This window comes from Urocitellus parryii, chromosome 5, assembly GCF_045843805.1.
Source record: "Urocitellus parryii isolate mUroPar1 chromosome 5, mUroPar1.hap1, whole genome shotgun sequence".
Lineage (NCBI taxonomy): Eukaryota > Metazoa > Chordata > Mammalia > Rodentia > Sciuridae > Urocitellus > Urocitellus parryii.
In genome coordinates, this window is record NC_135535.1 from 177,102,073 (window position 1) to 177,123,433 (window position 21,361).

At 34.1% G+C, this 21,361-nt stretch overlaps 2 protein-coding genes across 10 annotated transcripts in view; one reads left to right on the forward strand and one right to left on the reverse strand.

Annotated features, from left to right (window-relative positions):
• Exoc6 (exocyst complex component 6) overlaps positions 1 to 21,361 on the forward strand; it is a 217,487-nt gene that overhangs the window by 164,566 nt on the left and 31,560 nt on the right. For all 9 annotated transcript variants that reach the window (XM_077798734.1, XM_026397372.2, XM_026397376.2 and 6 more), the window contains 2 exons: positions 2,835 to 2,976; positions 21,018 to 21,091. In XM_077798734.1, coding sequence (XP_077654860.1) covers positions 2,835 to 2,976; positions 21,018 to 21,091 — 216 coding nt within the window. The remainder of the gene's footprint in view (positions 1 to 2,834; positions 2,977 to 21,017; positions 21,092 to 21,361) is intronic.
• On the reverse strand, positions 4,761 to 8,327 carry LOC113188853 (dynein light chain roadblock-type 1-like). Its single transcript, XM_077798419.1, has 2 exons — positions 8,298 to 8,327; positions 4,761 to 5,383 (listed from the first exon to the last, which is right to left on the reverse strand). The coding sequence occupies exons 1-2, from the start codon at positions 8,325 to 8,327 to the stop codon at positions 5,096 to 5,098; spliced, it is 318 nt and encodes a 105-aa protein (XP_077654545.1). The 3' UTR covers positions 4,761 to 5,095.

The following is a 21,361-nucleotide window of genomic DNA, read 5'->3' on the forward strand; positions in this document are numbered from 1 at the left end:
AAGAGAAATTTCTCGGTGCTTAAAATTTATTAAATGTGCAGTGTTTTTTTCAGTCATATATTATTTGGGCTTTTTTGTTATCAGGTTAAAAACCAGGTCATCTCTAATAAAAAGGGATAGTTTTTAAAGATAATTATAAAAATTGTTAGATTGTTTTTGTCTTATAAGATTATTAAAAGCTTCAACAATAACAGCAGTAATATTATTCAAAGAGTGGTGTTTAATTATATCAAAGTATGTGCAGGGCCATACACATCAGAAATAAATTGTCAAATATATTTTTTAGGTGTGCAAATTTTGGAGAGATTAGAATTTTTCTATCTAAAAGTAAGTAGTAGGGGCTGGGGATGTGGCTTAAGCGGTAGCGCGCTCGCCTGGCATGCGTGCGGCCCTGGTTCAATCCTCAGCACCACATACAAACAAAGATGTTGTGTCCTCCGAAAACTAAAAAAATAAATAAATAATTCTCTCTCTCTCTCTCTCTCTCAAATAAATAAATAAATAAATAAAATTAAGTAGTAGATGAAATCTAAGAATATATGTACACTTTCTATTGTTAGAAAGTAGGCACTTTAAAAGTGTGTAATCTTATAGAACATAATTTTTTAAATGAAAAGAATCTGAACCTTTGATATTATTAACTTAAATTTTGATCTCTAGTAACGAAGAATTTATTTCATTTGAAAAAGTTATAAAATATTTTATAAATACTTTAAACTTCTTTGAGAACAATAAGCCTGTATTTAATATGCCTAATCAAAAAAATTAATGTTAAGATTTTATTATTATATGTAACTTAAATATGAATTTTCATTACCTATTTCTACCATTTTATGGAATAATTTTATCTGTACTCTAACCATCATTTTCAGCTCCAGTTACACACACACACACACACACACACACACATACACACATATATATTTGTAGCCTCTGAATCTGTTAAATCTTAAAGGTTCACTGAAAACAATACTACTTATATTGTGCAGTGTATTTGCTTAAATGAACTTAAAATGAATTTAATAATAAAATTTGCAGTTTATTAATCTGTTTTTGTAGTGAGTACATTATAGTAGCAACATAAATAGAACATGGAGCTGATTTGATGAAGAAGTACATTAAACTAAAATATACTAGTTGTTCCATTAGGTCACAATGACATTTCCATTTTCACAAACCTATTATATTGTAATTAAATAACTGGTCATTGATTTCTTCTTTTTCTGCTTTTATCCCCCCTCTCTTTCATATTGATATTATTCTGCTTGGGGAATGGAGCTGCATGTCTCCCAGACTAATTCCTTTTAGGATTGGGGAATCTTGAAGCATGCTGGGTTTTTCATTGTTTGTTACATTCCTTTTTGGCAGTTCATCAGTATCTGTCAAGTATATTGTTTGCATCAGCTTTTATCTCAAGTTTTTGATTGAGAAATTGACATTCCATTTCAGTTTTCTACTGTGCATAGTGTCTAAATGCTAACGAATCATTCATAAAAGTTCTTTGTTTCCAGTCTGATTATTAATGTGTAAGTTAAAGAACAAATTTTCTAACAAATGTGAAAATATATTTATGTTCTTTATTACTTTTCAAATCAAATCCACATAAACATTTTTGTACCCATTTATTGTCGCAATTATGTTTGGAAGATATTTTTTCATGATTGTAGCTTTATTGCCTTTTTGTTAAGTAGGAAGAAACCTAATTATTAAATATAAATCGTTAAATATTTATTACTGGAAATGAAGCAAAACATGGCTTGTCTCCAGGAAGTCATTTTTTCTAACCATAACCATAGATGTTAAATTTTATCATCAAATCACCAAATCCCATAATGGCTAGAGGTAGCCATTCTAGGAGCAGTATTATACTAGAAAATTTTATCTAGAAGAGTCTTTAAAATATTTTATTTTAAACTTCTATTTCAAATGCAAAGCTTGTTAAAATAAATAGTTTATACTAAAAGTGATGTAGTATTGTAATTTAGCTATATAACCTAGAGGCTAAAAGAAGAAAACTTAGGGCTATCAAAGTTCATGTAGTTTCAGGACCTTATTAAAATAGAAACTATATTTAAATGTTATATACCTTAATAAAAGAAAACCACAAGCATATGTAGTTCACTTAACTACTACATATTTCTAAATTACCAAATGATTTTAAAACTCAATTTCTAAAACTAAATACAGATTTGTATTTAATTCAATTTGAAGTCATACTGGTAAATAAGCCTCCCTCCCATCAGTAATTAAAGCTGTGTCACAGACTAGCATTCTGAGTAGAAATAAAGACTTATGGCTCAAAGTATATTTTGAATTTTAGATACAGTTTAAATAGTAATAAATTACAACATTAACTTTCTTCATTTTGGTTTAGTTAAATATACAAAGGAGAGCTTAGAGAGCATTATATGAAAAAGTGTGTTTTTTGATGTTATGGTGATTTTGTCATAAATGTCATATTTTAATATTGAAATATCAATATTTTTAAAATTTTTGGACATTATTTTAATATTAGATATTAATTCTTTTAATCTTAGATATTTCAAGAGATCTGAAATAATAATAGCTTTTTAACTTGTATTTCAGTTTTCTTTGTATTTCAGTTAGATCTTTAATGATATATCCTGAGAAAGATGAGGGAACTAAGAATATTAATTTTGGTTCTTACAATACAAAGGCATAGCTATTCAGGATGCAGAAATAGAAAAGCCAATAATCACTATTAAAAGATTGTCAGTATATAATTTTTGTACTACTTTATAGTATATTTTTGTATTTGCTTATTTATTTATATTTGTTTATTTGTTTTTTATTTGGTTGTTTGTTTTAAACAGGGGAAAGTCGCCCAGACAGCTTGCATGTCAGCCTGCCAGCATCTGTCAACAACCTTGATGCAGATGCTGCTGGATAGTGAGTTAAAACAGATAAGCATGGGAGCTGTTCAGCAATTTAACTTAGATGTCATACAGTGTGAATGTAAGTACCATGTTGGTTAGTTCATGAATTTCAAGGTATGTATATTTAAATTATATGAAAAAAAATTATATATATAGTGGTAGTAGGATATTTTGAAGAAGGAAAGGATCTAATGTAACTAAACTTTTGGCAGCCTTGTGAGTAGAACTAACTTCTTTAAAGGAAGAGAAAAATGAAAAATATGCCAGCTTCACATTCAAGGTTTCTAGAGAGGCACTGAAATGGTACTCTAGATTGGGATAATTCAAAAGATATCTCATTATCCCCAATATTTCTTTCTCAGGTAATTCTTTTTTTTTTCTTTTTTAAGTACTTTTTAGTTGTAGATGGACATACTACCTCTATTTTATTTATTTATAAATAAAATTATTTATTTATAAATAATATAATATAAATAGATTATTTTATTTATTTATAAATAAATAAAATAGATTATTTTATAAAATAAGTAAATAAATAGAATGGATTGCTGAGAATCAATCCCAGTGCCTCACATGTGCTAGGCAAGTACTCTACCACTGAGCCTCAACTCCAACCCTCTCAAGTCATTCTTGCTTTCTTGCCAGGACTCTTAATGTTTGTCATAAATGAATGAGATGATTCTAAGTTTGTCACTTTTTTCTATTAATAACTTTTTAGATATTTGGTAGAAGGACAATCTTAAGACCCTGCATATCGGGGCTGGGGATGTGGCTCAAGTGCGCTCGCCTGGCATGCAATGTGGCCCGGGTTCGATCCTCAGCACCACATACAAACAAAGATGTTATGTCTGCCGAAAACTAAATAAATAAATATTTAAAAAATTATCTCTCTTTAAAAATAAATTTTTTTAAAAACCCTGCATACCAAATGAAGTGTCTAAATTTTTGTTTATCTTTCCCAAAGATTTCTCAAGCCTTTATAGTTGCCATTATTTTTTACTTTATTTTGTTTAGGTACTAAGGTTCTCATATTCCATAATCTAGTATTGACATTAGCTAATCAGCTTCAAAACTGATTTGGTTACTTGTGTTATCGGCCTTATTATATGTACTTCTGGATATGGGTTTTATCAACCCTTAAATTATAACTTTTAAAGTATAGAACATGAGTATACATAAGCAGTTTTCAAGCAGTACTTTCAAATGAGTAATCCCTTGTTGACAGTTGAGTTAGGCACCTCCATTGATAAATTGAAAGTCAGTGGGGCACAAGAAGGATTATAAAATACTTGTCTGAGGAAATATTTGCAATAATATATTCTTTGTGAAAGACATTTAAAAATTAAATGTCAGCAGCCTGCAACTTTTTTTTTTCCCAACAAGGATCAAATATTCCTGTGCCCATTGTGTATAAGGTTTTCTGCTAGAGAAAAAAATTCATTTTCTTAGGAAGTGTTTCTAATTTTCTCTAATTGGAAAACATTTATTTTCTTTATAAAAAATAAAACTAGCATTTACAAAATATTTTTGTATTTGCCAAAAAAAATACTTTAAAAATTTTTACAAGCTATCTAAGCTCAAATTATTATTCTATAAGTAGTTTGAAACTAATTTCTTTTCTTCCTTCCTTCTCTCCCTCCTTCCTTCCTTCCTTTCTTCCTTCTTCCTTCCTTCTTCTCTTTCTTATTGAACCCAGGGTCTGGCACATTACTAAGTGTGTGTTGTACTTCTCAGCTGTGCTCACAGCTAAAAACTGATTTCTTAAAGTTTTTAAAAAGTTGCCTTATGCCAGGTGTGGTGGTGCATGCCTATGATCCCAGTGACTCAGAAGGCTGATGTAGGAGGATCACAAATTTTTTTTAAGCATTCTGGTTATTTTTAGTTAAAGAAAAACAGCCTTTTCCATGGGCAACAAAGTGAACTAAAGGTCAGAAGGAAGCTGGGTGTGGTCTTCTCACAGGCTCTTGCTCCAAAACCTGGAAGTGAGGAAAGAGAGCCCTCCCGGGAACTCTGGGGTGCCTGGAACAGCAGAAGGATTCCTCTGGGGCTGGGCACAGCTGCCAGTCCAACCTTGGTCACTGGACTGGTTTGCATGGGCTCTAGGGCGATTTCCACGGGCCAGTCATTTGACATGGTTAACACTAGTATTCTTTGGGGCATTACATTAAGGAATGATACAGGGAGCCAGAAAAGTTGGCTTATTCGGTTGGATTCTGAATCACAATCAGGAAATAGTCTTTATCTGGTGCAACCATAATTTCATTTTTCTTGGAGCAGATTCGAAGGAAAGTGAGGTCATTCTGGGGGTCAATTTCTCGCACAGTGCTCCTTGCCTTCAAGATAAAGTTGTGGATGAGGTTGGCATACTGTGTGGTGGTGGGATTGTCCATGGTACTCTTGATGGGAATTCCTTCCGTATTCACCACGATGATTCCTTGTACTCCTTTCTGGCTCTGAAGTCGCTTCAGTGTCTCCTCCACCTCTGCCTCTAATGACACCTTGTTTCATTTTCCTTTTCAATTCTTCTTATAAGCTTTACATATCATCTCAGACTGATCCTTAGCTCTGCGTCGGGAACACTCTGAGGATCACAAATTTAAGTCGAGCTTCAGCAATTTATCAAGACCCTAAGCAACTTAGTGAGACCCTGTCCCCCAAAAAATAGAAAATAAAAAATGAAAAGGGCTAGGATGTAGCTCAGTAGTAAAATCCCCCTGTTAAATATCCAATAACAAAAAAAAAAAGTTGTCTTATGAGCTCATTCCAGTATGACATTGCTTATGTACGTATTTTACATTGATATAGCTTGAGACATTTTGTTTTATTAAATCTCTTTGTGACTTCAAAATAATTAGGTGATTGAACCCTTTGTTGGTGTTTGGTTATTTCTTCTCAATTAGATTTATTGCTGAATGATAGAAATTGCTGTTTGGTTAGGCAATTCAATGTCTAACTCTCTGTTCATACGTTTGTATGAAGGGTAGCCTAACTAAGTCGGCACCCCACCCCCACCCTCTGGCCAATCTTTGCCTTATTACTATCCTGTCGTAGTGATACTTTTTGCTTTTACTCACTACTTTGGGCAGAATTGCTAAAGGATCCTTTTTAAATGTGATGTTTTCTTAAAGGACTAATCTCTTGAAGAACACCAAGGAAGACCCTGAGTATGAGGTATAACTCAATTAGGAAAGTCTGAGGTCAAGAATAAGAAGGATAAATCCTAGCCTTTTGGGGGCTAAATTTTGGCACTGGAGATAGGGAAAGGAAGGGACCAAGACTCAAAGAGAAACCGTAGAAGAAAACTTGGCTTCCTTTTAAGATTTTCCCTTTGGGTGACTCTGCCTCTTAATGCGTATCATCTATCACCATAATCATTACTTTTTAAATACAGTATCATACTTTCAGTAATGACCAAACAAATATAAATTGATTATATTTTCATGTTTATTTCACAACTTGTGATGTTAAATGTTTTTCCCCTACAAAAGGAATCTTTTTATTTTTAATAATGTGGTATAAGTAATGAAGGAGTCCCATACTCTTTTCTACTGCAACTCATGGACTTTCAGTGATTGACACATAAATCATTTAAGAATGAACGGTATGGGGTTGGGGATGTGGCTCAAGAGGTAACGCACTTGCCTGTCATGCTCGGGGTGCTGGGTTCGATCCTCAGCACCACATAAAAATAAAATAAAGATGTTGTGTCCACCGAAAGCTAAAAAATAAATATTAAAAAATTCTCTCTCTCTCTCTCTGTCTCTCTGTCTTTCTCTCTCTCTTTCTCAAGAAAAAAAAAAGAATGAATGGTAGCTTAGCATGGTGACACATACCTGTAATCCCAGTCACTCAGAAGGCTGAAGGAGGAGGATCACAAGTTCAAAGCTACTCTAAGCAGCTTAGTAAGGTCCCGAGCAACTTAGTGAGACCTGGTCTCAAAAAAAAAAAAAAAAGAGTGAGGGTGCTAGAGATGTTTTTCAGTAGTTAAGTGCCTGTGGATTCAATCTCCAGTACTGAAAAACCTCAAAACAATAACAAAAAACCTGCAGCTTTCTCTAGTGAATATATTAAGAAAATTTTTAACTAAATTTTCATTCTATTTTAAGTAATTTTTGGTTTGTTTTTCTTTTTTTAAAATTATTTACACATGACAGTACAATGATCTTGACATATCATACATTTGAATCAGATGGGATATAATTTCTCATTTTTCTGAGTATGCAGGTTGCAGAATCACATTGGTCATGCAGTCACGTATATACTCACAGCAATAATAATGTCTATTTTATTCTGCTGTCCTTCCATTCCCTCCTTCCTCTCCCCTCCCCTACCATCACTTCTCTCTACCCAATCTAATGTGACCCACTTCTTTTTTTTTTCTTCCCTCACATTGTCATACATGTATTCTGTATAACGATGAGGGTCTCCTTCCATCTTCCATGCAATTCCCCTTCTCTCTCCCTTTCCCTCCCACCTCTCTTCCCTATCTAGAGGTAATCTTCTTCTCATGCTCTTCCTCCTTACCCCATTCTGAGTCACCCCCCTTATATCAGAGAAGACATTTGGCAATTGGTTTTTTTGGGGGGGGATTGGCTAACTTCACTTAGCATAATCTGCTCTAATGCCACCCATTTCCCTGCAAATGCCATGATCTTGTTATTTTTTAGTGCTGAGTAATATTCCATTGTGTATAAATGCCACATTTTTTTATCCATTCATCCATTGAAGGGTATCTAGGTTGGCTCCACAGACTAGTTATTGTGAATTGTGCTGTTATAAACAATTATGTGGCTGTGTCCCTGTAGTATGCTGTTTTTAGGTCTTTTGGGTATAGTCCGAGAAGAGAAATAGCTGGGTCAAATGGTGGTTCCATTCCCAGTTTTCCAAGAAATCTCCATACTGCTTTCCAAGTTGGCTGCACCAATTTGCAGTCCCACCAGCAATGTATGAGTGTACCTTTTTCCCTGCATCCTCGCCAGCACTTGTTGTTGTTTGACTTCATATTGGCTGCCATTCTTACTGGAGTGAGATGGTATCTTAGAATAGTTTTAATTTGCATTTCTCTGATTGCTAGAGATAGTGAGCATTTTAGAAAGCAGTTTGTATACAAAGTATATTTTCAGTACTAATTAGTATGTATGCTTTAGTATGTATGGGTCAGGGAAAGGAGAAGATAGGAAGAGGAATTTGGCTAGATAGGAAGAAGGCTAGAGTACATGGTAAATTTGTGAAAAGAAGGGGTCTGATTATTATGGAATCAACTTGGATATGGAGTAAAAGATAGGTAGTTTAGAAGAAGAATCCCCAAAGCTAAAAAGATTGTTGAGTTTCACTGCCAACCTCATAACACACAAACTCACATACTCTTCCACCTTGAAATCCTCTCTAAAATAACCTTACGGTATAGTTGTCCAGATATTCCTTGAACATCCAGTGTGGGAGATTAGCTACTCATCAGAAACTGTTTTTCTATATGATATCTTGCTCTATTATTATATTACATTGAGCTGAAAGCACTTTTTCTCTAAACTTCTCTTGATAGACCTAGTTCTACCTTTAGGCTAGTGTTATCATTAGTTCATATTGTGCCTTTATGCAAATTAGGAAGGTATTCTCACCAAAAGGCAAAAGTTTTCTCCTTTAAATGAATTAGAGAAAGTCTAGCCTTTTTCTAGCTGGTCTCAATCCCTACCAAGTCATGTGACTCTTTGAATGAACTATAAACTGAATTTCTCTTCTCCCTCCCTTTCTCCTTCTCTGGGTACCTGTGTGTAGGAAGTATCCTGACAACTGTATGTGGCAGTCTGCTTAAAGTCATACAGAAAACAACAAATCCTTATCTATAAGCTAATTATATATTAAAACAGCTCTTATATCCCTCTAAACTTTTGAAGACCAGACACTAACAGTTCTTCCTATTCTCACATATAATTTTAGATCCTGTGCTCTTTTTTGAACAACTGGCTTGACTCTGTTTCTGTTTGATGTCAGTGTCTAACCCCCCAGGTTTAGGGGAACCAGCATAATATGTAGGTGGCCTATCAAATACATTATTCTATAATCTGTACTTTAGTAATGAAGCCCAAACTATTATGACTTTTTTTAATGGCCAGAGTATACTTAAATCATTGATGCTACAGTGCACTAAAATCTGTACATCTTTTTCTTTTTTTGTGATTGCTAAGCTCTGGAGGTTTTGTTTTACTTATAGGAATGGAGATTGAACTCAGGGCCTCCCATGTGTACTAGGCAAGTGCTTTACCACTGAGCTTTAGCCCTCTAAGCTTTGTTTTTCTAATCTTATACTTGTATGTATGATTTTTATTTTAGTATTTTAAGATTATTCCATAATTTTTATTTTTAAGATTTATTCTATAACTAGCCTATTGAGATCTTTTTACATCACAGGTTTAATATTATCTATAGATTTTAATCATGCAGTCTGCATATTTAACAAGGTCATTTCCAGAATGTTGGGTAAAACCTGTTATTAATATTCTGAGATACTGTATATCATAGGTTCTCAAAACATGGTCCCCAGATGAATAGCAGTAGCATTGCCTGGGAACTTACTAGAAATACAAATTCTTCAGCCCCACTTGCTGAATTGAGAATCCTGGGAATAAATCTCAGCAATTTGTTTGAATAGGCCTCCATGAGACTTCTGAAGCACAATAAAGTTTTAGAACCACTGCAATATCTGAACCTCCCCCTTCGTATCAACTTAGATCCATTATTCAGAATCTCATGAGTACCTTGTGGTTGTCTTAACCAGTTTCTAATCCTGTAAGTGAATCTAATTTATAGTTTAATGTTTTACCCAAAATTATAAGTCACCTTTAGGTTGACTTGCTAGCACATAGAGTTAATACCTACCATTGAATTTTCCTCATCTAATTACCTTTTCAAAGAAGAAAATGATACTACTGTGATTCTTCATAAACCCAAATTGACTCATAGTAATCACTTTCTCTTTAAGATTCCAAGAAACCATTGTATAATAGTCTGTGATTGGTTCCCAAGATTTATGTAAAATCCCACCAATCTGTGGCATATTAGCAAGAGATCCAGAGTCCATGCAAATTAGATAACAGGAATTGAACTTAGACTGGAGCCCATGAACCACCAAAGATCCTGGACAACTCAGGAAAGGCACTTAAAGAATTTAAGCAATAGTGAGTGAGTTTAGTTCCAAGTATGAAATATAAGCATCATCAGGAGTGCCCTTTAAGGCCAGGTGCTATGGCACATACCTGTAATTCCAGCGACAGGAGGATAGAGAGTTCGAAGCCAGCCTTAGCAGTGGTGAGGGGTTAAGCAATCAGTAAGACTCTCTCTCTGGGGACGTGGCTCAGTGGTTGAGTGCCCCTGAGTTTAATCCCCAGAATAAACAAACAAACAAATAAAGTGCCCTTTATTCTGAGTTTGATATTTCTTCTATTTGCTTTAGTCAGAAACCAAAATATTTACTTTACCATCCTTAATACTTTGTTAAAACATTTTACATACATTCCTAGGCTGCAGAATGTCATTTCACAGCGATAAACAAATAGCACATCTGGATGAATGTAAGAGATGGAAAGTTGGAACTAATTCAGTTGCTGACAAATTATTATGTACCATCATCAGCCATGTACTTTTGATTTTTGTTTGGGTTTTTTTTCTGATGATGAAGAAGAATTAATACTAATCATCTACAGGCTCACTTATTTCTTCAAACAGTGTGTTGTTATGGTACTCCTTTCCCTGGTGTTTCTTGCAATGAGTATCACATACCTGTGAGGTAAACTAGCTTAAGCCAAAATTTCAGTAATAACAAAAGGTTTTTTTCCATGTTAATTGACATAAGACTATTCATTTATTCAAATGTTTAATGAGAACCTTTTACGTGTGGTATATTGGAAAATGAGAGATGAATCAGACTTCAAATATTTCATAGTCTTTTTGGCTGGGAAGGAGACAGATGCATTAAATGATTAGAATATAACAACTTCTTAGGCTGGGGTTGTGGCTTAGTGGTAGAGCACTTTCCTAGCACATGTGAGGCCCTGGGTTTGCTCCTCAGCACCACACATAAATAATAAAATAAAGTTCATTGACAACTCAAAAAATATTAAAAGAAAAAAATTTTTAAAAAAAACAACTTCTTTATAGAAATATATACGTAAAGAGAATGTGATTCATTCTACCTATCATGGGATTGGTAAGATTGATAACAATGAAAAGTGAAATTTGAGGTTGGTCTTTTAATGAGTAACATTTCATTGAAAGCAGGGAAGGGCATTCTGAGAAGAGGGAATGGCATAGGCAAAAGCATTGTGATGGGATTGTGCTTAGGGAGTCTTCAGGCAATTTCATGTGAGTAGACAGCAAGATGCCTGCTGAAAGTATCAAAAGGCGTGACTGAGAAAAGTTAGACTCCTGAATGCTTTAACTTTATTTTATCCAGGAAGTGGGGATCTACTGAAGCTATTAAATCAAGACCATGATTTTATGAAATCTATATTATAGAAAGTTAACTTTTGTGTTACATGGAAACTTAACTGAAATAAGGGAGAGACCAAAAACAGAAAGACCTACAAAAAGGCTCTTGAACTTTTTCATGTGGAAGATAAAGAGAATTTGACCTTGTAATGTGGGAATGAAGAAAAGAGGGTATATTCCAGACATTTTAGAGGAGGGAATATATACATATAATTGGTGAACTGAGTAGAGGTATTATTTGTTATGTTAAGGTGGTTAGAATCAGAGAAGTACACAGTGAAAGAAACCTAAAGAGTGCATCCCATGGCTAGAGAGTAGGGAATAAACATAGAGAAAAGAAAAGGAGGAAGAGATGATACATCAAGGGTAGATAGTTTAATTAGTGAAATTTCAGGAGCACTTAACCACTGAGCCATATCCCTAGCCTTTTTTTTTTTTTTTTTTTTTTTGGTATTTCAATTAGAGACAAGGTCTCCATCAGTTGCTTAGGGCCATTGGGATTACAGGCTTGTGTCATTGTGCCTGGCTCAAATGTTTTAAGATAGTCTGAGCATATGGCAGGAAGTTAAGACGTTGGCTCTGGTCCTGACTCTGATTCTAATTTAATCAAGTTGCTTTGGACAAACCATTAAACCACCTAGAGGCCTAATTTTTTCCCATAAAATATGGAATTTGGAAGTAACAACTTCTAGGATACATCCTAGTTCTAAGATTCTGAGGCAGTTAAATATTAAGGCAATGAAGGGGCTTTGGGATTACATATTAATTAATTCCTTTGTTTCTATTATATAGTTGATATTTAGGGCATATAGTGGTAAGCCAAACAGAAAAAGTCCTTACCCTCTTGAGGTTTAAGCCCAGTGAGGAGATAGTCATTAAATAATCTCACTGATAAATCTTATAAAGTGTTAAATTCTACAAAAGTAGCTGGTACTTTGAGAAAGTATAAGAGACAGATCTAATTTAGATATAAAAATTTATAGGTTGAAAATATTAAGCAGGGTCAGTGCATGAATGTAGTAGATACTTTTGGTTAACCTGACCATAGCCATAATACTAGTATAACTATATTTTTGAGAAAGTCAGAAAGATAATAAGTAATGTTTGCTGGAGAATCACTGTAATAGCCCTCTCTAAAATTTACATTGAACACGTGATCCTATTATAGATTTGTATAAGTTCAAGATAAATTTCTGCTGAGTGTGGTGGCACATGCCTATAATCCTGATGGTTTGGGAGGCTGAGACAGGAGGATGGTGAATTCAAAGCCAGCCTTAGCAACTTAGCAAGGTCCTAAGCAACTAAGTGAGACCCTATCTCTAAATAAAATATTAAAAAAAGGGTTGGGATGTGGCTCAGTGGTTAAGTGCCCTGAGTTCAATCCCTGGTATCAAAATAAATAAATAAATAAATTTCTTCTTGGTTGGAGATGCATTTGCCAACCTGGCATAAGGCTAATGTTTAAATCTGTGTATATACTTTGCTTAAATATTTATTAAATACCTGCTCTGTACTGAGCCTAATATAGATGCCTTACAGATATAACCATGTAGAAGAAAAGATAATATGTCCTCTAAAATAGTTATTAAAAAGGAGTCTCAGAAATCCTTTGTATTTCTAGCAAAATACAAAATATTTCCAAAGCATCAGAGAACTACAAATTCTGTCCCATATTTGAAGTTTTCAGGATAGATTTAGAATGTACTTTTTCATGCATTCTACTCAAATATCTAGTGAGGTTATCTCCTAAGAGTTAACATCTTTTTAGGTATCAGAAAAGCTCCAGATTGAAGAGTGCCAGCACCTACTTTAAAGGTGAGTTATTGAGAAGTAGGTAAATCTCCATGTGTCTTTCTTCATTTTGAATAAAGGCTTAACCTTCCATAAAAAAACAATAAAAATTTTTAAAAGAGGTTAAGTCTCTTTTTTATGACCATGACCTCAGGAATCCCAATTTCAGCCTTGAAAAAGTCTCACACCCCCAAATAAAAGTATTAGTGGAGGCTGGGTTGTGGCTCAGTGGTAGAGCGCTTGCCTAGTATGTGTGAGGCACTGGGTTTGATCCTTGGCACCACATAAAAGTAAAAGCAAATAAAATAAAGGTATTGTGCCCATCTGCAACTAAAAAAATATGTTTTTAAAGTATTAATGGCAAAATTATGTGGATGGTATGAGAATATTGCAGTGTCTTATTTAAACTAAACGTTTATGCTATTACACTGTTTGGATACCTGAATTTCTTACTTGCTTTGTTTAAAATAAAAGACATGATCTTGTTGTGTTTCCCTGGCTGGCCTCAAACTCATGATCCTCCTTATTCAGCCTCCTGAATGCTGGGACTACAAGGCAAGCACCACAGCACCCAGCAATTCTGGATTTTAATAGCACCTAAATTATTTGATTGAAGGCAGTTTACCAGTATTTGATTCCAAGAAAGGGATAGAGCTAAAACTACTTTATGTAAAAATGGGATGATAAATGTTCTAAAAGCTTGCATTCCTCTACTGCCAACCTCATGTAAACAAATGTAAGTGTGAGAGCCCTAAATTCTTGACTCCTGACTTAGAGAATGGGTTTTCGTATTGCCAGAAAAACCACTAGGTGGCACTCTTCTAATGATCTATCTAGTCCATGTAAGATACTTTGCCTAACCAAAATTTGAGTTCTAACTAGTCACTTTAAATCTTCAGATATAATGAGAAATGAATGTATTAAAACATTTGTCAATAACCAAACAATTGGTATTCATATTCAGTACTTTATTTAGTTACAGAATGACTCCATTTTATATGCATTTGCCTTTGTCATCAGTAAACAAGGTCTTGAGACAAGCCTAGCCTCCTTACCCTCCCTTTAAATCTTTTGTCAAGCTCTTGGTCTCTTCACTCTTATGACTCCATTTATACTCATTCTTCCCCTTTCCCTACCCCCTGACAATTCTACCTACCCAATGTAGATGTTTTCTATATCTACATTGTAAATAATTCACATTCTCTACTTTACAATAAAAATTTCTTTCTGCCTAGTACAAATTTTTCAAGAACTTTTCACTGTGCATTTTACTTCAAGGTCAGAATAAATACTTGGGGCCTGACTTTTTAGCAGTCTTCCTCCCACAACCCTCCTAAACCAAACCTAGTACATCTTGTATAGCTACTAAGGTCAGAAAGGCCTGTTATCCTAATTTAAAAAAAAAAAAAATATATATATATATATATATATATACACATATATATGTGTGTATATATATACACACACACACACACACACACATATATATATATAATTTGTATTTTTGTCTACAGATATTTCTTTTTTAGTCTCCTAAAATTTCATAATAGATTGCCAATTTGAAAGATACCTTTTTGTTAAAATCACAGCCCACACAGCATGAATTACTTTTTTTAGAAAAAAAAAATTGTTCTAATTAGTTATATACAACAAGAGAATATATTTTGACACATTGTATACAAATGGAGCATAACTTCTCATTCCTCTGGCTGTATATGGTGCTGAGTCATACCAGTAGTGTAATACATGTCTGTCTCATTCCACAGTCCATCCTTCCCATCCCCACTGCCCCACTCCTCCCCTCTGCACAAATCAGATTTCCTTCAATCTTCCCTACTAACTGTCCACTGTGGATCAGCATCTGCTTATCAGAGAGAACATTCAGTTTTTGGGTTTTTGGAATTGGCTTGTTTCACTTAGTATGATATTCTCTAGTTCCATCCATTTACTTGCAAATGCCATAATTTCATTCTTCTTTAAGGCTGAGTAATATTCCATTATGTATACATACCACATTTTCTTTATACATTCATCTGTTGAAGGGCATCTAGGTTGGTTCCATAGGGTTTTTTAAATTTTTTTTTTAGTTGTTGATGGACTTTATTGCTAAAGATCGAACCCAGTGCCTCACGCATGCTAGGCGAGCACGCTACCACTGAGCCACAACCCCAGTCCTGGTTCCATAGTTTAACTATTGTGAATTGAGCTGCTGTAAACATTGATGTGACTGCATTACTGAAGTGTGCTGATTTTAAGTCCTTCAGGTATAAACCAAGGATGGGGATAGCTGGGTCAAATGGTGGTTCCATTCCAAGTTTTCTGAGGAATCTCCATTCTGCTTTTTTTTTTCCCTTTTTTTTTTTAAATTGTGTTTTCTAGAATACATGATAGTAGAACATGTTTTGGCATATTATACATACATGGAGTATAATTTATTCTGATTAAGATTCCATTCTTGTGGTTATACATAATGTGGAGATTCACTGGTGGTATATTCATATATAAACATAGGAAAGTTATAACCAATTTATTCTGCTATCTTTTCCATTCATACCTCTCTCTCTTCCCTTTATTTCCTTTTGCCTAATCCACTGAACTTCTGTTCTCCCCTCTATTATGTGTTAGCATCCACATATCAGAGAGAACATCTGACCTTTGGTTTTGGGGGATTGGCTTATTTCACTTAGCATGATAGTCTCCAGATCCATTCAGTTAGCGGCAAAAGTCATAAAGACATCCTTTTTATGGTTGAGTAATATACCATTGTGTATATATATATTACATTTTCCTTGTCCATTAATCTATTGAAGGACACCTAGGTTAGTTCCATAGCTTAGCTATTGTGAACTGAGCTGCTATAAACATTGATGTGGATGCATCTCTGTAGTATACTTATTTAAGTCTTTTGGGAATACTATGAGGAGTGGGATAACTAAGTCAAGTGGTGATTCCATTTCAAGTTTTCAGAGGAATTTCCATACTGCTTTACAGAGAGTTTGCATCAATTTGAAGTCCCACTAACAGTGTATGAGTGTACCTTTTTCCTCACATCCTTGCCAACATTTACCATTTTTTCATATATTTGTTGACCATTCCTATTTCTTCTGTGAAGTGTCTGTTCAGTTCCTTAGCCTATTTATTGATTGGGTTGTTTGGCTTTTTTTTTTTTTTTTTGGTGTTAAGTTTTTTTCAGTTCTTTATATATCCTGGAGATTAATGTTCTGTCTAAGATGCAAGTGGCAAAGATTTTCTCCTGTTCTGTAAGCTCTCTCTTCACCTCAACATTGTAAAAGTTTTATGTGACAAACCCAAGGTCAACATCATTCTAAATGGAGAAAAATTGAAAGCATTCCCTCTAAAAACTGGAACAAGATAAGGATGCCCTATTTCACCACTTCTATTCAATATAGTCCTTCAAATGCTACCCAGAGCAAATAGGCAGAAGAAAGAAACAAAGGGATACGAATAGGAAAAGAAGAACTCAAACTATCCCTGTTTGCAGATGACTTGATTTATATTTAGAAGACCCAAAAAATTCCACCTGAAATGAATTACTTTTTCTTCTCGGTTTCATCTGCTTTGATTCTGTCTTCCTCCTACTTAGGCTGACATAGCAGACTTTTATTCTATTACTTATCATAGATATTTCCAAGATCAGACTTTTCTCTCTGGAATCTTTTTTTGGAGTACTTTTAGACATAGAGTCATTTATTATTTCTAAGTTCCATATGGCAGAAAATAGTAGGAAATTAATTTATTATCAAGTTATTTTGTCTTTTTAAAAATGACCATATTGGAGGCAATAAAAATTTAGAAAACAAAGATTCAGAATAGTTTGTTTAAAAATTTCTAAAGTAAATAAAATATTTTATTTAGGACCAGGATCAATTTATGTTTTTTAAAAAAATCCTTAAAGGCAAGGCTAAACTGTGAAGACAAGAGATGCCATTTTAGGGAAGTAGGAATTATATTTTTAATTATATGATGGCCCAAAGGAGTAGAATAAGGGGCTGGGGATGTGGCTCAAGCGGTAGCGCACTGGCCTGGCATGCGTGCGGCCCGGGTTCGATCCTCAGCACCACATACCAACAAAGATGTTGTGTCCACCGAGAACTAGAAAATAAATATTAAAAATTCTCTCTCTCTTTCTCTCTCTCTCTCTCTCTCTCTCTCTCTCTCTCTCTCTCTCCCCCCCCCTCACTCTCTCTTAAAAAAAAAAAGAGTAGAATAAGTAAACCCCAGAATATGACAAATCACATACACAAAATGAGAATCTGAATGAACTAAGAAGGAATTTAAATAATAATTCAAAAGTTAGTTAACAGTTCTTTAAAAATTTGACATGTACCTCAAGAATTACTGGGATCATTAGCCATGTGTGATGGCATTTGCCTGTAATTCCACCTACTTAGGAGGAGAGACAGGAGGCTTGCAAGTTTAGGCCAACCTGGACATCTTGGTGAGACCCTGTTTCAAAATAAAAAGGACTGGGGATGTATTTCAGTAGTAGAGTACCCCCAGGTTTAATCCCCAGTATCTCTCTCTCTCTCTCTCTCTCTCTCTCTCTCTCTCTCTCACACACACACACACACACACACACATACACACACACACACACACACACACACACACCCATCAACACCATTAAACAATGGTCTGGGACCATTAAACAATATTAGAAATGAATTCTTTATATCCCTATTTATTCCTTTAGCACATACTTTGTTAAGATTTCCTGTAAAGATAAAAACAAAACAAAAACAGCTCTACTTTCCAAGAAGTGGAAATTCTTCAATTTTTATTGAAGAATGCATTAGGAATGTTCTCACCCACACTGATTTATTCTGATATAAATACCCTAAGTATGCACGAAATGTTCTAGGTTTGTACTATCCAATAGCCACATATGGCTATTAAATTTAAATTAATGGGCTGGGAATGTATTTCAGTGATGGAGTGCTTGCCTAGCATGTGCAAAGTCCTGAATTTGATCCCCAGCACTGAAAAAAAAAAGTGTGTATGTGTTTAAGTGACATAAAACTAAAAATTGTGTTCTGTGCAGTTATGGAATATTTCCATATAGCAGGAAGTGCTAGTGCTATTTTTAATCTAATCAGCAACCTAGATAGTATATTAATTACCAAGACTGAATGGCATCCTCTTAGAATTTATTGCTTGCTCAGTTTTCTTTCATTCACTTGAGAAACTTTCATTAAATATTTCTTATCTAGGTCATAGAAATGAAAAATGGAAGTATAGTCCCTACCCTCAGGGAGTATGGTCTGTTGGGGAGACCCAGACAGTTATAAGCAACAAAAATGAGTGCTGAGGAAAGGTTTACACAGGGAGTTGCAATGGGAGCCCAGAGGAAGGATTTAGCCCAATCTGCAGGAATAATGAAATTCTTCCCATGAAAAGTGATGATTGAATTGGTGGATAAGAAAGAGTTATTATTTTGGTGAAAAAGAAGAGAAAGATGCTCTAGGCAGAAGGATCAAAGGCAAAGACAGGAGAGATAGACTGGTATGCAAGGAAGTACAGGTTAATTTGATATGAAAAGTTTAAGATGCCCCTAGAAAAGTGGTAAGACATGAGGCTAGAAAGATAGGCAAGGGACAGGTTGTAAAGGCCCTTAATCTTGTTGTTTTATTGTGAAGGTGATGGTGAAACATTAAATGATATTACTTTGAAGTGCCCAAATCACATTTACATCTTACATAAATCACATTGGGAGAAGTGGATGAAGAGGTTGCACAGAGGAAATAGGGAGGCCAGATGGGAGTGTGCTTTTAATAATCCAACAAGATATGATGATAGCTTGAACTGAGGTAGAGACAGATATAGATTCAAGAGATTTTTAAAGGTAAGATTGAGTACACTTAAGTTTTAAAGTACTAAAGGAAAAGAATATGAAGCTGCTAATCAAATTGACTAGCGTATTCTTACAAATGTCCTCTGTGTCAGGTGATTATCAGGTTGTTAAATTCCTACTCCTTAAAAATATTTGAGAAAAAGCCCTGAGAGTTATAAATCATTGAGTTTCTCTGTATTAGTTAAATTCTCATAAGAAATGAGATAAAAGATGAGAAACTAAATTCTTAATCAAGTTCTGGATCAATGGATTGAATGCCAGGAGACAGAATTAGCTATGTGATTCTGGGCAAGTCACTTTACTTTTCATTTAAAATGAAGGACTGGGTAACTTTTAAACTGAGCCCTCAGGGGACTGTTGGAGATATTTCCAAAGGCAGGGATATCACTTTTAGGTGTAAGATTTTATGATCCATCATTTGTATGCCCTGTTTACTAAAATAAAGTATTATGATAAAATGATGTATAAATTTATGATGTTTTATAATTAAGCTCTTGGCTTTAATGCCAAGCCAATGGAGATTAAACTGTAATGTGTGTGTGTGTGTGTGTGTGTGTGTGTGTGTGTGTGTTGGCACTGGGGGTTGAACCCAGGGCCTCATGCATGCTAGGCAAGTTCTCTTCCACTGAGCTACTTCCCTAGCACTTTTTTGGAGACAAATCTTCACTAAGTTATCCAGGCTGATCTCAAATTTGTAGTCCTGCCTCAGCTTCCCAAGTAGCTAAGTGTAGCTCAGCATGCCCAATGCCCTCGGAGGTGGATGGAGTATTCTTAATGGTAATTCAGAGAGTTACAAAAAGTCTAAATAATGTATTTAAAAAATAAGAGGTAAGAAAATATTATAGTACATTTTATAATTCTATACAAAATGCTGAAGATTAAAGAAAAATTTTACTTAAAGCAAAAATTATCATCTAAAAACAATAGCAACAACAAAAACTTTTTTTTTACTCCTTATTCCCCAAAGATGCCAGATAAATTAAACTGTGCTAAAGTTTCATTTACTGATTTTTAATTATTTATTTTGTGTCTTCCTAAACTATGCTTCACACAGAATATGTTAAATTTAAGATTTTTTTTTAATTCCAAGAACTATAAAGGCTGAAATTTTTAATGGCTTCTAATGTACTGGCTCAGTTAAATACAAAAAGGAAAATTCATAATGTTCTAAGAAAATTAGAATATTAATGTGGAGGGAGAATGAGTATAGACATTCTTAGCACAGAAACAAAAATAATGGGGTCTTTTTTTAAATGAACCCAGAGTGCTTTGTCTTCAAAATAACTAATATTGTTGAGATTATCTTTAGTTAAACTAAAGCTGTGTGCATAGTATTAAAATTTTTATTTTAAATGCAAAGAATTAAAGATATTTTGAATGTTTAAAATATTAAGATATCTTTTAGTTTTAAAGAAACAAGATTCCTTTATGAAAACAATTTATTAAAAGATGTGAGTATACATTCTTGAATCATGATTTTTCTGCTTTGGATATTTTACCTGTTGTCTGCATGTAAAGCTGACTTCTTATCTCAGTGTCTGCCTTTTATTGCTATTAGCTAGAGGTAAGATTTTTGTAGAGCTTATTGTATAACAAAGCAAATGTTTGGAATATGTTGACAGCCATGGAATTGGTATAGTTTCAAAATGTTTCTATAATCATTCACCTAAGGCTAAAAAGAGTCAAGTGTATTACAACTTTTGAACTGCATGTTGAATAACCCTGCTAAATTTATTGTGATTAAGGATTATAGTGATTAAATGGCAGATTAGAAGTTTAACATTATTAAAATATTTGTGGTAATGGGTGTGGAAAACATTCTCACTAGTAGAAATTTGAAGTTATAAATAGTTGAAATGGTTATGTGTAAATATTATAATATATGTGTAATGAGTAAAATTTAGCAGTTCAACTCATGTGTATTTTACAATCTTGTTTTAATTCCTTTTCATTTATTTTTATGTTTTTAATAGTGTTTGCCAGCTCTGAGCCTGTGCCAGGATTCCAGGGGGATACCTTACAGCTAGCATTTATTGACCTCAGACAAGTAAGATATAATAATGTACTTCTCATTTACTACCTTTTATCTTATCTCATATCTTTTTTATTTTTAATGCTACATGAGTGCTTGTTTGCTTTGAAACAACCTTTTGAAAAATGCTTTCTTGATAGCCATGTATTTGGCATTTCTCTCTGAACCTATATTCATTCAATGTCTCAGTGTTATAGAGCATTCTCACAATGAATATTTAATTTAGTCATTATACCTGCAAAGCACAGGTATAATGTTTAGTGACAATTGAAGTTTATTTATGCT

What these genes read in the sequence shown, in the direction of transcription:
- LOC113188853 (XM_077798419.1), bottom strand. Translation starts at nt 8,327, where the DNA reads ATGTTCAAGGAATATCTGGACAACTATACC. An exon ending in AATATCTGGACAACTATACC is followed by an intron (nt 5,384 to 8,297) that starts GTAAGGTTATTT and finishes GTGTCATTAGAG; the next exon opens with GCAGAGGTGGAGGAGACACT.